A 19,135-nucleotide genomic window follows, 5' to 3' on the forward strand; every position below is an offset into this window, starting at 1 on the left:
TGACTGTATCTCCGTGGGGGGGATCGCGGGCAAGGCCTTGGGGGGGGGGGGGGAGGAAGGAGAGCTTAAGCATTCACGGCTGCCTTTGGAGGCTGCCCCCCCCGGCCTTCCAAAGGCGGCTGCTGTCACGGTGGGGCAGGAGGGGACACACAGAAGCCACTGACTTAAAGAATGGGGTCGGGAAGAGAGACTGTCCGGGGAACACAGATGGTAAAACCACTGCAAAAAGTCCCCAGGTTCAGACTCCCCCCTCCTCGCAGACTGGCTCACTCACTGGCAGGCTGTTTTGATGACTGTAGTGGTACCTGTCCTGCGGAGGTGTGTGGGCCACGGTCTAGAGTTCACGCCACCTGTTACTGCAATACACCTGGGCAGACGAACAATTCACTCAGCCTGGCAAAAGGCGAAAAGCAAATGGTGCGCCTGCCCGGCTTATCTGCTCTCTGTCGGGGGTGGTGGTGGTGGTGCTCTGTGCCAAGGCATCTTTGCATCGGCTGGCACTTGATCCATTGACTCTCCGGTCAGTGCCAAGGTACCCACTCAGTGCTGCAAAGTGACGGAAGAGAAGGCACAGCAGCGTCGCTCCATTCCTCAGGCAGTGAATCCATCCCTTCTGAACTGGGCTGGCTATAAATCCTCCCGGGCCAGCCCTGGCCCTGTGTGGCTCCCACGTGAACACGCATGAAGCTGCCTGAGACTGAGTCAGACCCTGGGTCCAACAAGGTCAGTATTGTCCACTCAGACTGGCAGCAGCTCTCCAGTGTCTCAGGTGGAGGTCTTCCCCATCACCGCCTGCCTGCTTCATTCTTTACTGGAGATGCCGGGGATTGAACCTGGGCCCTTCTGCATGCCAAGCGGAGGCTCTGCCACTAAGCCACGGCCCCTGCGCTGCCTCTTCTGATCCTGCAGCAGTTTTAAGCACAAACATACCATACACGTCTCTGAGAGAGAGCCACAATTTCTCTTGCTTACCGTCTGAATCACTCGAGTCTTCCTCCTCCTCCTCCTCCTCTTCGCCGTCATCCTCCACTTCATACTGGCCTTCCTCATCCTCTTCCTCGCTGCTGCTATCTAGGCTGCCCTCCGATTCCTTGACCTTTGATTTCTCTACATTAACAGAAGAGCAACAATAACAGAACAAGAAATGCCACTGGGAATCTGCTGCCCCCCCAAAAAAAACAAGGACCGTCTGCAATGGGGTGTGGATATAATCCAGGGCACTGAATTCGCTCCAAGTCTGAAAACCTGGACATTTTTAGAATACCCACTTGTTATTTTAGGAAAGAAGAAGAGTTGGTTTTTATATCTCCACTTTTCTCTACCTTAAAGAGTCTCAAAGCGGCTTACAATCACCTTCCCTTCTCCTCCCCAAAACAGGCACCTTGTGAGGCAGTTGGGGCTGAGAGAGGTCTGGGAGAACTGTGACTGGCCCAAGATCACCCAGCAGGCTTCAGGTGGAGGAGGAGTGGGGGATCGAACCCAACTCTCCAGATTAGAGGCTGCCACTCGTAAACATGACACCACACTGGCTCTCCCCACAACAGTCACCTTGTGGGGCCAAGAGAGTGCTGAGTGAACTGTGACTGTCCCAAGGTCACCCAGCAGGCTTCATGTGGAGGAGGAACGGGAGAATCGAACCCAGTTTTCCAGATTAGAGGCCGCCGCTCTTAACCACTGCGCCACGCTGCCTCTCCACGTGGCTCACGACAACATTAAGAGCAATTAAAAACAAGTCATACCAATAAAACAATCCAAGTCAACACAAAAACCATGCTAATAAAAACAGCTCGTAAAAAAAGCAAGCCTGGGCCCAACGGCACATGCAACCGAGTGGTCTAAACTGATACTGAGAAAACAGCGGTTGGGCTTGGAGCAGGCCATAAAACATCTGCAAATGATAGGAAAGAGGGAAACCCTCCGTTTAAAAGCCTGCAGAGAGAAACGTTTGGGCCTGGCGCTGACGAGAGGCGCTAGGCACGCCTCAAGGGGGAGGGCATCCCTAAGGCAAAGGCCACCCCTGAGAAAGGCCTGTCTGTGGCCGCCCACCTGCCTCGCCTCTGAAGGCGGGGCCACAGAGGAGGCTCTTAGCTGGACGAAGGACCTGCGTGTCCAGCGCCAGCAAGTAAGTCGCTCGCTTCCAATGGATGCGGCCCTATCAGTTAATGAACTCCAAAACGCCCCGTTGTTAGCAGCCTTGCCCTACCCATCTCTCTGGAATAAATGCAAATCTCAGGACAGCGCAGGCCCGCAGTGTGGCATTCTGCTCAGCGTTTTCACAGCGGGCGTGAGGATGCAGAGAGCGGCTTTCTTCCTCCAAAGGGCTGATGCGGCTTCTCAGCCGGCCAGCCACACTCGCCTGCACTGGTGCAGCGGAACTTTGGTGGGGACCTTCACGGTGACTCTCCGGGCCTGGGGGGGGGGGGGGGGACACACATGGTTTCTAGCTCCCAGCCCCGGACGGTTCCCACTCCACCCCCCGTGCTGATCTACAAAGCAAATACAAAAGCACCGCCTACTTGTGAGCCCACAATATCACAAGGCACCTGGGACACAGGCCTCCAGCTTCTGCACAAATCCAGAATTTCGTCCAGTGATGCTTGGTGGTTTGGGGACCACCTGTAACTCTTCTGAGGACTGTTCTTCAACATGGTGCCCGCCCCATGGTCCAGGCCCCTGCCCTGTGGGGCTTCTGAATGGCAGGTGGTTCCCACCTCAGTTAGCATTCTGGTGTAGTGGTTAGGAGCAGCGGGCTCTAATTTGGGAGAACTGGGTTTGATTCCCCACTCCTACACATGCAGCCAGCTGGATGACCTTGGGCCAGTCCCAGTTCTCTCAGAGCTGTCCTTAAAAGGGCAGATCTCAAAAGAGCTCTCTCAGCCCCACCTACCTCGCAGGGTGTCTGTTGTGGGGAGGGGAAGGGAAAGGATACTGTAAGAGACTCTGAGTGAAAGGCGGGGTATCAATCCAACTCTTTTCTTCTTCATTTGGATGGGAGACCACCAAGAAAGGCAGAGGCAGGCAATGGCAAACCACCTGTGAGCATCTCTTGCCTTGAAAGCCCGACAGGGTCACTGTGAGTCCGCTGAGGCTTGACGGCTCTTTACCTGCACGGCAGCACTCAGTGGGGAGCTTTCCGTCGCCTGTGCACGCAAGAGGGAGTGCTAAGAGGAAAAACACACCCACCCGAAGAACAAGATCAGGAGAGAACAGAAATGCGACTCCTTGCTAGCAAATTACCGGTTGCATTTACCCGAAGAATTCTCTCCCCCAAGCCTCTTCCGACTCCAGCGTCAGTGCCACCTTCTCCCCCTCCCCGCCCCTTCCCTCCCCAGACGCAAGATGGATGGCAGCGCTGCCTCCCGCCGCAGATAATGTTGACAAGCCCCCCCAAACAGCCTATCTCGGCGAGAGCAGGGGAGTGCAGAAACAAAACACCCGGCTCTTCCCCCCATTCATCATGCGCGGCTGGCGGGGAAAGGATTATCAGCGGCAGCCGCTGCCTCGCCCGAACTGGCGGCCCTGGCAGAGCCCAGCTGGGGCCGGCAATTGCAAAGCCCCAACCCCTTGATTAATTTCTATACTTTTACAGCCAGGGAGAGCGTGCGCGCTTGCACACGGGCACACATGTGCACAGAGAGAGAGAGAGGCTCAAAGGGGATCTATTTAAATTTTTAGTCTAAAAAAGCCTTTTTAATATGTTTCTAGAATTCCACCCAAGACGAGCTGCCAGATGGGTTTCCTCTATTAATATTCCCCACGTTCTTTTTTAGCGTTATTGCCACATGCCTCAAACGTTGGCCACTTTCCCTCGCTGCCCCTTACGCCCAGATTACTTGCGTGGCGCGCGCCCTCCCTCCTCAACACCCTCCTTTTCCCAGGGATCCTTAACCTCCAAATTGTCTTTTCTCTCTCCCCCTTCCACGGCAAAGCCAAAGCAGGTATAAACCTCCAGTTCTTCACATCCATCTCCCGTTACCCCTGGCAACTCACTCCGTCGCCTCTCCCCTATCTCAGAACTGGAGACTATTAAGTTCTTTGGGGCAGTGACCCGGCGGGGGAGGGATGGGGGTTCCAAAGAAACCCTCTGAAGCACTAAGTATGCCGACACCCCCACATAATGGAAGAATAAATCGCTAACTTGTCAAAATGCAAAGCTCTCCACGGTCACGTTCACCTGGTTCAGTGACAGAGGCCATGAGACTGCAGGTTTTGCGCAGGACCAGAGAACTGACGTCTGAAATCATGCAGGTGTTTGACCCGCCTTGACCTGGATGGCCCCACGTAGCTGATCTTCTCAGATCTCCGAAATTAAGCGGGGTCAGCCCTGGCTGGTCCTTGGACGGGAGACCACCCAGTTAGTCCAGGGCTGCCACTCAGAGGCAGGCAGGGCTCTTTTTGTAGAAAAAGCCCAGCAGGAACTCATTAGCATAATAGGCCACACCCAACAGCAGACACTCATTAGCACAATAGGCCACACCCCTGACAGCACAGCTCATTAGCACATTAGGCCGCACCCCCATGTTACCAGAAGTGTGGTCATCCAGCCACACCCACCTTTTGCTTCTTATTCTGTTTACCTTGTTTGTTGTCAAAACCCAGGACTTTTGTGTTAGCAGGAACTCCTTTGCATGTTAGGCCACACACCCCTAATGTAGCCAATCCTAATGAGTTTCTGCTGTTGGGTGTGGCCTATTATGCTAATGAGTTCCTGCTGGGCGTGGCCAACTCAGGAGCCAGCCGGAACTCTGTTCCTGTGCGTTCCTGCCCAAAATAGCCCTGGAGGCAGGCAATAGTCAACCACCTCTCTCTCATCTCTCGCCTTGAAAACCCCACGGGGGTTTCGCCATGAGTCAGCAGTGATTCGGTGGCCCTTTCCACCACCGGGTATTTGGCCTCTCAAATTCAGCACCTTCTCTTATGCCTTCACACCTTTCTCTCCTCGCTAGAGACAGTGACAGATCTGGACGTCTTAGGAGAACCGAGCATTATCACCCACTGCGGCCATCTCTCTTCCTCACACACACACACACACACACAAACACATGCACGTTCTTCTACTGGAAACCCCCCCCAAAAAACTCCGAGCAAAGAGCATTCTCCTATCCCCCCCCCCGAACCCTATACAGTTCCTGCTAGCCAGAGCTGGAGATTTTAGCCGGATTTCGTTAAACGCAACTGGGGCAGGAAGGGAGGGCTCGAAAGGCAGTGCTGATATCTTCTAACCACGAAACTGTTCCCGGAGGCGCAGTGGGAGTGGAGAGAAGCAAGTGTGGGAAATTCCCCACATCTCCCCTCCCCTCAAATTCTCTCCCCCCCCCCCCCCCGGGGGTGTTTTTTTTTTTTTTTTTTTTTTTGTTTCATGCCGTGTGGGCTGTGGCTGCCAGCAGGGTGTAGGGCGCCCGCCCTTCTGGGCACAGTGGTTTGGTGGCACGCCAGTCCTACTCTTACAAAAGACCAAGGCCCACTGTAGTGGCTTCACTGCAAGACGGAGAGCCACGCCCTTCCCCGGCTGGACAGAGGGTTCCATTCAGGCAGGACCTGGGTTTCAGCGCCTGTCTTCACACAACACGCAGTTCACTTTTGGAATCCACGGCCACAAGTTGGAGCCACCTGCTTCCCAAAGGCGCGCAGCTATCTGCAGAACTCTTGCAGGCCTTTGGTCAGATCCAGAACAGCTCTTAAGAGTCTCACCTCTTGCTGTTCGACAGTCAGTTTCCCTCATCTGTAAAATGGGTATAAGGATACAGCCCTGCCTTGGAGAAAATGTTTGGCCTGGGGCAAGCTGCGGCAGCAATTTCTAGTTTTAATTGACTGGAAAGTGGAAACGGCACACTTCCTTTGTGGGGACATTCTTTAGTGAAAATAACTGGGCGACAAGCCTTCATTCCATCCCTCTGCTTAAGGGGTGCAGCTACCAGAGCACTGGATTAAGGGATCTGAATTCAAACGCCCACTCAGGCAAGCTTTAACAAGACTCAGAAAGGTGCTGTGAGCAGAAAGTGAAAGTAATACTTGTGAGAGGGCACCAGCGTGGTAAAGGGCTCAAAATGTTGGCTTTGAACTGGGGGAGACTTGGGTTCAAGTACTTGGCTGGCCCATGGGGACTGTGGCTCAGTGGCAGAGCATCTGCTTTGCAAGCAGAAGGTCCCAGGTTCAATCCCCGGCACCTCCACTTAAGGATCAGGTAGAAGGTGATATGAAAGGCTTCCTCTGGCTGAGACCCTGGAGAGCGGCTGCCAGTCTGAGTAGACAATACTGACCTTGATGGACTGAGGGTCTGATTCAGTAGAAGGCCAGCTTCAGGTATGTTCATGTGTAAAAGGTACCTGGGTGACCTCGGAAATCCCTCTCCATCTCATCCACCTCGCAGGGTTATTGTGAGGGGCAAAATGGGACCCCCTCATCCCTGTATGCTACCCGGGGCTCCTTGAAGGAAGGACGGGATATGAAGCCTTCAAGCGGAGGCTGGGCGACCATCTTTCGAGCACATTGTAGGGCTGTCTTTCGGCTATGCTCCTGCAGAGTGCAGGGGGTTGGACTAGATGACCTGCAAGGCCCCTTCCAACTCTAACGTTCTATGATTCTCTGAATGTGAGGAATGAACGAATCCCACGTGGGCCCTGGGACAAAGCGAAAAGTAACACAGATCTAAAACCAACATTATGCATTCAAGAGCGTGACTGCACTTTAAAGCAGGACACACACACCCCTCCACTGAATTATACCTTTCATTTAGTCCCCACGTAGAAAACAAGAGATAGGAACTCCGGTTATGAGGAACAGAGAAGCAAAGAGCCCCGGGGGGTGGGGGTGTCTGAGACAATCATCTACAATTATTCTGTAAATCTATTCCCCCCTCTTCTTCACCCCCATTCTTATCAGCTGACATTTGGGGTGACTCCCTAATCACCCGAGGAAAGGAACCCATCCCAATCTCCCCCTCCCCCAAGAGCCGCCGCTGATTACTGGTTGTGCCTGCTTGATAATGTATGCGCAGTCACGCCGTGGGAAATTCGTACCCATAACGAATCCGGGGGGGGGGGGGGAAAGGGTGCTCAACAAATCCGGGGGGGGGGGGAGAAAGGTGTCTCTTCGCACTTCGGCCACTCCCCCTCCCCCGCCTCGCCCCACATTAAATTGGCGTAATATGATTACGTGCGGGATAAATGAAGAAACCCGCTAAAGTTCATTAGAGGCACGCCGTCGCCTAATGCGGACAGATCGCTCATTACGGGCCCAGCCTGGAGAGACGCCGCAGCCGGCGAAGCGGCTCTTCCCGGCTTTAATTGCCTCATGACAAGGCAATCCACCACCTCTCCCCGAGCCATTAATAACTGCCCGCAGCGGCAGCCTTCCCCTCCTGGAGCTCCGTCAGCCGGTAAATGAGAGGAATGCGTCCGTTGCCGCCTCTCCCCACCGCGACCACAGACAGGCCATTGATCAAATCTGGCAGGCGAGGGAGGCCATCTTGCTATATCGCCTCATTCTCGGAAATTCTACGCAGCTCCGGCCTGAGGCGTTCAAACCCCTTGACCTTCTCGCTCGTTCTCTCTCTCCCCCTCTCTCCTTACAGAACCACGGCTCTCGGCATCGTTGGTCAATTTAGCCGCTACATCAGATAGACAGACAGATCGATAGGTAACAGGGAGACTCGGGGGTTAGAGAACCGGGGTGAGGTCCCCCTGGCTCCGCTACCGACTCCCCAAAAGGCCCACGGGCAAGTCGCTCAACAGTAAGTCTACAGGACTCAAGGAAGTCGGTCTCATGTCACAGCTTCTCTGCCAAAGGAAACCAGAGATCTGTAAGCCTGCACGAGTGTGAAGAGCTCCACTTTGTCACCCACAAGGCTCACACTCTGGTACTCTTGTGTTAATTAATGCAGAGCAACTACGATTTCCCCTGGCTTGAGCTCCGAGCCCAGGGTTCACACAGCCAGGCTCTGGTGGGCCTCCCTGAGAAGCGATTTCCACAGCTGCGGTGCTTCAACACAGATGGCCTCGGTCTATGCCCTTGCCACTTTTTATTTCAAGGGGGAGGGACAGCAGGGGTCCTTTGCAGATTTGGATGACACGTCGCACAACATTCGCTTTCCCGGCTGGGTTAATACACACACACCCCGTTTTGCTCCAGAGTCAACACGCACAGCGGGAGCTGGAAGTTCTTCACTTCAAGGCAGCCGGAGGCGCACGGGTGGGTTCTGGGGTGTTCTGAGCACCTTTTGCTGCTTCTTTGGAAAATGGCACTTCTGATAGTTTTGGGGGTTTTTTTTAAATCAAGAGCCTACATTTCGTGCTGCCAAAGTGCAGGAAAGTGCAATGGCAAAAGAAAAAGAGGAGGTATGTCGTGACTGATGGATATAACCAGGCCAAATGTGGTTCACAAGGCTGCTGGCTGGCTGGCTCTCTGGGGGTGGAGGAAAGCGCTGTCAAGTCACAGCCGACTTCTGGAAGCCAAGTAAGGTTTTCAAGGTAGGAGACGTTCAGAGGGGGTTTGTCATTGCCGGCCTCTGCATAGCAACCCTGGACTTCCTTGGCGGTCTCCCGTCCAAGTACGAGCCACGGCCATCCCTGCTTAGCTTCTGTGATCCAACAAGAACCAGCTAGCGTAGGCTACCCAGGCCAGGGCAGGTGAACAGCGGTGGTTTGCCACTGCCGGCCTCTGCACAGCAACCCTGGACTTCCTTGGTGGTCTCCCCTCCAAGTACTAACCCTGCTTAGCTTCCTAGATCCAATACGATGGGGTCGGCCTGGGCCTTCCAGGTCAGGACAGCTTGCTGTCTACAGTGCAATGATCTAAGCTATTCTTCCTACTCTTGTTTGGAGGGTGTCGAAGGCCTGGCTCAACCCCTCGCAGGTTTCTAAAGGCCAACAGTTTCCGAGAAAGCCATACGGCGAAAGCATCCAAAGGCTTCCACCGCAACCAAGGAAAAAAGACGTGTGGGGACAGGGCCCCTTGGCCGTAACCCTATAACACCCAGAAGGCAACAGGCCCCGGCGTTCCAAGTTCGCAACAGTTAACCACCAGGAGCCAGCCTATTCCCGAGACAAACTTATTCCACGGAGATTATGGAAGCTATAAAACGCTAATGAGTGCTTAACTACGGCAATATTTAATTAAAAAAAGGGGAGAGGGGCTGTGAGCTGCTGCTAATTAACTGAAAATTGGTAATTTCCTAGCTATTAACAGCTTATTTTCCACTCATCTGAACACAGGCACGGAACCAAAGCTGAGCCGTAAACGGGAGGTACACTCCGTCAAATGGGGAAGGGGACGGCCCGCTATGGCATTACCCGGTTTACTGACAGAGACCGAAGACAACCAGTCTTAAGACGAGTCCGTTGGTTGCTTTCAATTACCGTGCAAGGATGGCCCTAGACCAGCAGCCTTCCTCTGTCGCCCACGCCTCGGTGTCCCTCCCCCACCTTCTCTGCCCCCCTTCCCCTCCTGTCCCTGGTGTTTGGATCTCCCTCCCCCAAGTAGATCTCCCTCCCCCTCCATTACGCCTGGACCCGGCTTCTGCTGAGGTTCAGCTGCCATTCCTGTTACCTTTGTATTCCACAAAGTTGCTCTGGGAGGCAATTTGGGCGAGAAAAGCATGAAGGAGAAGATAAACGACATCCCAGTTTCTTCACAGAAGGAGGAAAACCAACACAAGAAGTTTGACTCTCCCCCCGCCCCTTTTAGCTTATGTACAAATGCATTACCCAACCAGAGTTTGCACCCCTTCCAGGAAAAAAAGAAGAAGAAAACAGTCAGGCTAGGGTGGCACCCCCCAAACTTCTGAAGATGAAGCCACGCTATTTCCCCCCCCCTTAAATAAAATCCAAAGGCACAATTCACTCTTCTACCGAGAAAGCTTTCCTTTTAACAGCAAGAAGAAGAATGCCTCGCCCTGACCCTTCAGAGAAGGCTCTCTGCATTTTTACACGAATCTCTGATCCGGCTGAGCCTCCTGGTTGGAAAGAGACAAGCCCAGAACAGAGACTCAAAAAGAGAAATGGGCTGCCTTCACTTGGGAGGGGTACTTTTACAAGAGTCAGGAGTGACTGAATGATCTACTTCCGCCCAGGGCAGAGAAGCACCTTCCCAAATGGAGTTCAACTGAGGCACTGACTGAATCATGCAGAGACACGGCAGGCAGCCTCAGCATCGGTGGACAATATAGGCACATCAGAGCCTAATTAAAGAAGAAGAGAGAGAGAAGAAGAGATTGGATTTATACCCTGCCCTTCGCTCGGAGTCTCAGAGTAGCTTACAAACTCATTTCCCCTCCCCACAACAGACACCCTGTGAGGTAGGTAGGGCCGAGAGAGCTCTGAGACAACTGCCCTTGAGAGAACAGCTCTGATAGAACTTGTGACTGACCCAAGGTCACACCAGCAGCTGCATGTGGGGGGGGAGTGGGGAATCAAACCTGGCATTTAACCACTACACCAAACTATACCACTGTACCAACAGATCTCTCAAAGCATAACATCTGGGCTTTCTTGCATCCCAGAGGAAGGAAATCCATGAGGAAGACTCAAAGTGTCCAAGCTTGGTGAACCCCTAAGAAGGCAGTTTTGGGTGATCGCAATGGGACGATGGGGAAAAAGCAGTTCAAGGATCTGCCCACGATTCAAATGTCACTCAGCACCCTCACAACAGACAGAAACTGCACTACAGAAAAGCCGCCTGGGTAGTTTTGGGTGATTGCAATGCAATGGGACGATGAGGAAAAGGCAGTTCAAGGGTCCGCCCACGATTCAAATTCTCACAACAGAGAGAAACTGCACTACAGAAAAGCCGCCTGGGGAGCAAACACCACCAGATGGCTCAAGGCAGTGAGTCAAACTCCAGACTACAGAGACGAGCCACGATTATTAGCTGCTCTGACACTGTGGGGTGGGGGAATAAGGAATATCAGTCTGGTACCAACACTCTAAGGCCTGAATTCTTGTTAGCGAGGGGGGTCTCAAGACACACTGTGAAGCTCACGGGTTCTGCTGGGAAACATAATCCCTTGTGTGCTCATTTATTGAGGAAATTTTTATGCCACCTCTCTAGAGAACTGCTCACGGTGCCTTCCTGTTTTGTTCCACAGTCAAGGTTCTAGTCCTTTAGAACGTGCAAACAAACCACAAGTCGGGCGAGTTGGGGGGGGGCGCGCCTGGAGCATCAGAAGAAGGGCTGGAACGCTCCTCCCGCCTCCCCACTTCCGAAGCGAGCACGCTGCAGGCGCTTGGCCGCTTTCTCCCTGCCCCGTGCACGTTGCCGGCTCCAGCACGCCTGGCAGAGAAGAGGAGCGAGGGAGCGAGCAGTTTCCAGCTGTGACAGCTCCCGCTGTTCTTCCGCCGAGGGAGGCTCGCCAGGCTCCAAAATGTGTCACTTCGTTTTGCATCGCCCGCCTGCCTCGTACCGACAGGAGTCCCCCCGCCTCTCTCCTCTCGGGGAGGACGGTGTCGTCGGCTTGGCAGCTTCCGAAAAGCATGCGGCCTCACTGGCTCAGCCATGCGTGTCCCGATCGCCTCTCCAGGGGTGCCCGAGCACCGTTCCCTGCAACGACCCGCTGCCCCATCACCGCGTTTGGGGGAGGGGAGACAACCAGCAGGGCTCCTGCCTCTTCCAAAGCAGCAGCTGCGCTCGACTCGAATGGGGGGGGAGTGCTGACTGCGGAGGCCGCAAAGCAAGCAGATCAAAATCGATATAGCACTCCGCGTTGCTTTCCTCTCCCCCCTCCACCCCCCAGCGCTACAAGAAAGGTTGGCTGTATCTGTTGCGCCAAAGTGTGTGTGTGTGTGTGGGGGGGGAATCCAGAATTGCATACTGGAAGACGCACGTGCGGTGAACATAAAATCTGCCTTGCTGGATCAGTCTGGAAGACTATCTGCCCTCAGCATCCGGTTTCCTATACCCACCAGCCAGGTGACCCTCGGAAGTTGCCCGCAGGGATGTAATAGCCCCCCCCCCCCGGTTGCCTGTCCTACCCAGTATCTGGCACAGAGTTTCTGCACAAAGAGGTTCCAGCTAGCTAATCCGTGCCTGATTTGTCATTATGGTTTTTTGAAGAACATAAAAGCTTTCTTTTAAGGGGGAGAGAATGCAGCAGAGAGGAATGGAATGGAAGGAGGGAAACACAACTGGAAGCCATGAAGGAAGGAAGGACAGTTTCGCACGCCAGGCTGCCATTTTTTTTTGAAAAAAAGCAATCAAAATATGTCTGCGCCACCAAGTTACAACCCACTTATAGCAGCCCTAGAAATGGGCTTTCCGGGCGAGTGAGAAGCAGAGGTGGTTTGCCACGGCTTTCCTCTGCAGAGTCTTTCTCAGTGGTCTCCCATCCAAATACCGAACCGGCTTAGCGACTGAGATCTTACAAGATCTGACTATACCATGCCACCTTCCCTCCCACAAACAAAATACCCGACTGAAATTCCATACTAAGAAAAGTAAATTTAAAAAACGGCATTTGGCATAGATTACAGAACATGTGTGAATGCTGCCACAGTCACAGGTGTTGAACACAGGGCTGTGTACAGCATTGCTGGTCCGCCTTATTCATCCCCCTCCAAGGTCTGAAATTGCACACTTTCAAGTTAACGCCTGACCATTCATAAGATATGTATTTTTGCTGCCAAGGTGCTCCTGCTGCTGAATTCGGCGCTCGCTAGCAATGTCTGACTTGTACAGGGTAGGCTGCAGAGTCCGAGAACGCCTGCAAGCTCGGCTGCACAGTGCTGAGTGACTGTGCATCTCATTTAAGAACCCTGCACAGGCAATGAGACACCTCGGGATTATCACCATAAATAATGTCTTCACTGGTCAGTCATAACAGCTACAAAAGTCGTGGGGGAAAGATATCGGTCCCTTGCTATTCAACATGTGAAGAAGCTGCCTTACACTCAAGTCAGACCAATGGTCAACATAGATCAGTAGTGTCTACTCTGATAGGCAACAGCTTTCCACGTCCCCTCGCAGAGGAGGAGACCCTAACCCTTGCTGCGCAAGATCCTTTCAGTGCCAGGGGTCTAAAGGACCTCCCATATGTTCCTGCCTGGAAGTTAACAGGGAAAGGCCCTCTTGACTGTCCCGTCAATCAAAGAAGCTCATTTAGTGGATATACGAGACAGGGACTTTTCAGTGGCAGCCCCACGATTCTGGAAAAAACTCCCCAGGGAGGCACGCCTGGCCCCCTCACTTGCAATCTTTAGGAAGCAGCTGAAGATGGTTTTACTCAGGACCGTATTTGATTTAGTTACTAGCAGTCCTGAACAGTTAATTTAAATTCTGGGTTTTTAATTTATTTTATGTATCCTTTTAAATCTATATACGTAAGCCACCTTGAGCAGCTTTTGGACTCCATGTGCCCATCTGAAATTTGTCAAACGGCTCAGCTGGAGTGTCTAACAGCCATTGTTTAAAAACAACAGGCATACCAAAATATATATCTTTTTGTTTTTCCCCCTCTCTGCAATTCTGTATTTAAGACGAACCTTTTCTGTCAAAACCAATTCTCAAAATGGTTTGCTACCCTAAAGTTTAAAATACACACACAGAGAGAGAGCACCCAGTGGGACCACAAATAAAATGGATATTTCTCTTCTACAAAATTATTTTGTGATCGAGAGAGATGAAAACAGCCGGAACGTACAAGGGAAGTTTCCCACCACCGTCCAAAGTAATTTCTCTTCCTGGGAAACCCAGAATTTGTAGATCTGGCAATTAACTGCAGACCCCTAGTGGTCAATGAGCAAATTACACCTTTCTCCCCTTAACACACTCCATCGTTCCTTCGGACCCCCGAACCAACCCAGCTGGACTGCGTACCTTTGACAGAGAAGCTGCCGGCCTCCTCCTCGTCCGAGTCACTGTCCAGCTCGAAGAGGTCCTTGAACTCCTTCTTGTCATCCTCTTTTTGCTCGCCTGGTTTCTTCCGCTTGATCTCAGGGAAGTTCAGTTCTTCTAGCTGCAAGTGAGCGAGGAGAGGAGTGAACAATGCGAAGCAAAAAGTGGGTTTCGGCAAGCAAATCCCCTGTGGCGGCAACAGCACAAAAAGTAAAGCGTGACACTGCAGACATCCTTTAGTCTTCTTGCTCAGCGTGCGCAAGATCAGGATGACCCAAATCAAAATCCCCCGTGGGTGAGTATGAAGGGCCGTCAAGCCGCAGCTGACTTCAGGCGACCCCAGCAAGGGGCTGGCAAGGCCGGTGAGAAGCAGAGGGGGTTGGCCCTGGCCTTCATCTGATTATTGAACTCTGGCATCACTAAGGTGATTTTTAACTCTGCTGAACTTTATAAAAACTCCAACACCTTCCTCTGCAGAGCCTTCCTTGGTGGCCTCCCTTCCGAGTGCCGACCCTGCTGAGCTTCCGAGATCGGACTGATCGGGCTACACCACGATGCCTTCCCTCCCCCAAATCTCCTGCTTGGCCGCAAAGCTACCCGGGGGGCAGCCTGGCTCTTTAAAGTACCTTACAGGGATCGGTTGGAATGGGGAACCAGGACAAAGCCTCAGAGGGAGGCAGGACAAAAACATAATTAATAATTTTCAAAAACCTGGGGAGAGAGAGAGACTTTCAACATAGAAAAACTTTTTATGGCATAGGGGCGAATAGGAAAAGCGTAGAAACTAGGTGTCACTCAGAATAACCACTCAGAGAAAGTGTGTGCGAGGGAACAGGGAACATCAGAAGAGCCCTGCTGGATCAGGCCAGTGAGGGTCCATCTAGTCCAGCCTCCTGCCACACACAATGGCCAACCAGTTCCTCTGAAGGGCCAATAGCAGGGCAGAGAGGCCAATGCGTCCCCCTGATAAGATCAGAAGAGCCCTGCTGGATCAGAGCAGTGGTCCATCCAGTCCAGCATCCCGTCTCACACAGGGGCTGACCAGCTCCTCTGGAGGGCCAACAGGGCATAGAGGATGAGGCCTTCATAAGACTATAAGAAGAGCTGTGCTGGATCAGACCAGTGTTCCATCTCATCCAGCAACCTGCCTTCCCCTGATGTCGCCTCCTGGCTCTGGGAATCAGAGGCTTAGTGCCTCTGAACGTGGAGGTTCCCCATAGTCACTCTGGCTAGTCACCACTGAGACTTATTCTCCATCAATCTATCAAATCCCCTTTTAAAGCCGTTTGTTCCTGAGGCCATTGCTACATCCTCTGGAAGAGAACCCCACATTTTAACCACTCTCTGTGTAAAGTAGTACTTCCTTTTGTCCATCTTGAACCTACTGCCCGTCAGCTTCACCGGATGCCCTCGAGTTCTAGTATTTTGAGAGAGGGAGAAAAATTTATCTTGGTCCGCTCTCTCCACCACCCCATGCATAATTTTATCGCCCTTTCTATCATGCCCACAGAAGGTCCCAATTTTGACCCAGGGCATCTCCTGATTAAAAGGATCTCGGACAGCCGATTCTTTAGCTAAAAAATCGCTCTCTGTCTATTGAAAAAAGAGGATTATTGTCAAGTTTTATATTCTGATTTATGGGTTCATAAGGAAAACAGACTACATTCCAGACTTCTTAGTAACAACGAGGACAAGAAAATTAGCAAAAAAACCCCAACCCCAAGTTATCAAGTCACAGCTGACATGACGACCTCTCCCCGCTGGGGTTTTCAAGGCAAAAGACATTCAGGGGTGGTTGGCCATTGCCTGCCTCTGCGTAGCAACCCTGGACTTCCCTGTTGGTCTCCCTTCCAAATACTGACCGGGGCCAAACCTACTTAGCATCCAAGATCTGACACGCCTGGGCTAGCCTGGGCTATCTAGGTCAGGGCGAGAAACACATTTGGATGCTCATTCATTGTCTTGGTCTTTCCCCCGGCAGGAGGTTTGTATAATTTCGTGCACCAATCAAAGGGGCGGCCAAAGCTTTCATGCTCCATTCAGAACGCACTTGGGGAGGGGGGGGAAGTGGTTTGGGATTATCGTGCTGGGATCTCCTTCCATAACGCGCATGACTTTACATCTTTTCCATGTGTGTTCCATTTGCCAAACGGCCTGCCCAAATCCCTGGCATAATTAAATCCTTTCACGGACTGAGCCTTCCATAAAATAAAGAGTCCTCGTCTAAAAACGGGAACATTAGCCACAGAGGGTGGCCCCCCCTCCCTAGTCTAGGCCCGCCAGTCCGCTAACAGACAAATGGGATCATTCAGATAGCCACCGATCCGTCACGGACGGCCATTCTGGGTCGTGGGCAGCTGCTTTTTAAAAGCTCCCTTGCGTTAAGATGGGAGGGCTCTGTCGGAGAGCGAGGAGGAAGAAGAGGAAGAGAGGGAGGTTCTCTGGATGACATCCCAGAACGCTGGCAAAATCCGGCAACCCCTCCAAAAAGGACAAACGCAAGGCAAAACCCCAAAAGTCACAAAACCTAGAAGCCTGATAATAAAAGAACAAATTCGGGCTGGGGAGTGGCTGCAAGAGATATACTGATGTTTAGGGTGACGTGTGCCCCAAACTGCTCGTCTAGCCCTGAGCCTGTCGTGGGTCAGCCTGAGCTCAGCACAGAGTCCTCAGGGGAAGGGGAGCCACGCACGGCTGGCTCCGAGTCGGCAGAAGCCAGCAAAGAGGCTGAGGAGCTGCAGACTGACCAAGACTCACCACCAACCGCTGATCCGGGGCCATCGCCCCTCTCTGATGCAGCAGGTGAGTCTCAGTTGATTCAGACCAGTCCATCAGGCTCACCTCCACCCTTTGAGTGCCGGAGACAGAAGCTGAGAAGGGAGCTGCAAGCAAGGAGGCAAAGTGCACGTCTCCTGGCCCGTCTTGCCCAGCTACTTGCTGATGACAGCCGGGAGTAGTTGCAGCAGGACTCCCAAGCAGCTGGCTGCTAACAAGGGCTTGTTAGAAGTGCCTATAAAACCCAGGGCTGGGAGCCTGCAGACGGTGGCAGCAACAAGTCATTCTGCTGGACTCTGCGACCAAAATCCCTGACCCTGCTTTCTTCGTGTGACCTTGGACTTGGCTTGGGACTCTGTGACTCTCTGGCTTGTGGATGACCCTTGGACGTCCTGACTACGCTCTCTGCTTCACCCCTTGTGGTAATGACCCCTCTGGCTTGTGGACTTCTGGGACTGAACTTTGTGTGAGAACCTGAACATGCCTGGCTCCCCTGCCTGTACCTGCTACATTACAGAGCCACACAACACAGGAGGTGGGATTTTTTATTTCTCCCGTCCTGTGAAGTTTTGGAGACTCATTGAGAGTCTCAACATCCTGCCCCTTAATTTCACACCCCAGTTCAGCATTCTGCCTTCTTCGCAACTCGAACAGCCCTTGCAAGGGGATGCAATGAATTAGGCACAGAGGAAGAACTGTTACTCCCACCCTAACTGGTCCTTCCATGGGAACGGTTGTGGCTTCAAAGAGGTCAGGGCCCTTCGAAGGACTATGGGCCAGAAGAGAGGACTGGAGTCGGGGGCATGCATTCTCGCGTCATCCATCCCTTGACCCTAATCTCCTCTGAGATTAGGACTTAACTGAACAGGCCAACTTCCCCAGCCCTCTCCACTTTCTGGATTTTGCTCAACTACCTTCAACACTCGACAGAAGAAGAAGAAATTGGATTTGTACCCCGCCCTCCACTCAGAATCTCAGAGCGGCTTACAATCTCCTTCCCTTCCTCTCCCCACAACAGACACCCTGTCAGGTAGGTGGGGCTGAGAGAGAGCTCTTTCCAGAACTGTCCTTGAGAGAACAGCTCTGAGAGAACTTGTGACTGACCCAAGGTCACACCAGTAGCTGCATATGGAGGAATGGGGAATCAAGCCTGGTTCTCCCCGATTAGAGTCCACCACTCTTAACCATTACACCAAAGTTGGGGGCAGAGGAAGATTCCCTTCTAAAAAAAAAAGATCTAAAGGCTACTGTTGTTTTTTTAAAAACCTGCATAGGAAATCCAGCCTTACTGGAAACTCTTACACCAAAAGATATATTACAAGCAGTTCATTATGCCGCAGTTCCCCAGAAGCACAGGAAAGCTGCACGATTCAGCTCCTTAAGAACATCAGCTTTTTTTAAAAAATCAATGTTTCTAGCCCTTATGATTACAAAGGAATAACTGACAGTGTGTTGGTCAACAGCTGGCAAAAGGCACAGGAAGCCAGAAAAGTGCCTGAACAAGACTCCAGAAGGCAGCGACGCAGCGCTCTGCCTGCCAAGTTCCTTTCCCTGCCTTGTGATTAGCAAAAGCGGAATAAATTATGAAAAGCAATCAAAACTGCAGCATAAATTATGCAAAATAAGCGAAACAGCACCTAATGTGCTGACAGGGGGGGGGGAGGTGCCATCAGTTGCAGCCGACGGCACGGCCACCCTGTAGGGTTTCCAAGGCAAGAGATGAATAGAGGCGGTTTGCCATGGCCTGCCTCTGCATAGCAACCCTGGACTTCCTCGTTAGTCTCCCATCTAATTCCCAACCCGGGTTGGCCCTGCTTAGCTTCTGAGATCTGATGAGATCAGGCTAGGCTGGGCGATCCAAGTTAGGGCTTGGAGAATATACACCGAGTCAATAAGCAGTGACCAACTTTGCCCATCCAGTTGGGCAGATCCCTGCCAATGCTCCCTCTAAGCTCTAGAGCAGTGATGGTGAACCTTTCAGAGACCATGTACCCAAACTGCGACCCCAAACCCACTCATTTATCGCAAAGTGCCAACACGGCAATTAAACCTGAATACTGAGGTTTTACTTTAGAAAAAAACAACTCATACATTAACTTAAGATGATCCAAACAAAGTAAGGAAAGCAATCCCAAATGCTTTCATTTACTTAAAATTATTTGGCAGAGAATTCGACACTTTAATGGTGGTCTGGGCCTGGCTGGGGCGATGGCACACATGCCCACAGAGAGGGCTCTGAGTGCCACCTCTGGCACCCATGCCATAGGTTCGCCACCACTGCTCTAGAGTCTTTTGAGCAAAAATTCTACTTTGTGAGCTACTGGCATTAAAGTTGTGAGCAAGCGACTTGGCTACTGCATGAAGGAGGAAGAGGAGGAGGGGGAGGAGGAGGAGATTGGATTTATACTCCGCTTTTCAGTACCCAAAGGAGTCTCAGAGCAGCTTACAAACTCCTTTCCCTTCCCCTCCCCACAACAGACACCCTGTGAGGTAGGCGGCGCGGAGAGAGCTCTGACAGAAACTGCTCTTTTCAAGA

General features: G+C 52.3%; 1 protein-coding gene across 1 annotated transcript in view; it reads right to left on the reverse strand.

Moving 5' to 3' along the window:
- Nucleotides 1-19,135, reverse strand: part of NOC2L (NOC2-like nucleolar associated transcriptional repressor) — an 87,327-nt gene that overhangs the window by 3,007 nt on the left and 65,185 nt on the right. The window contains exons 15-16 of the mRNA XM_015411658.1: nt 13,807-13,945; nt 973-1,107 (exon numbers count right to left, since the gene is read on the reverse strand). Of these exons, the coding sequence (XP_015267144.1) occupies nt 973-1,107; nt 13,807-13,945 (274 nt within the window). The remainder of the gene's footprint in view (nt 1-972; nt 1,108-13,806; nt 13,946-19,135) is intronic.

The sequence above is a fragment of the Gekko japonicus genome, unplaced genomic scaffold (genome assembly GCF_001447785.1).
Source record: "Gekko japonicus isolate JY-2015 unplaced genomic scaffold, Gekko_japonicus_V1.1 scaffold76, whole genome shotgun sequence".
Classification (NCBI taxonomy): Eukaryota; Metazoa; Chordata; class Lepidosauria; order Squamata; family Gekkonidae; genus Gekko; species Gekko japonicus.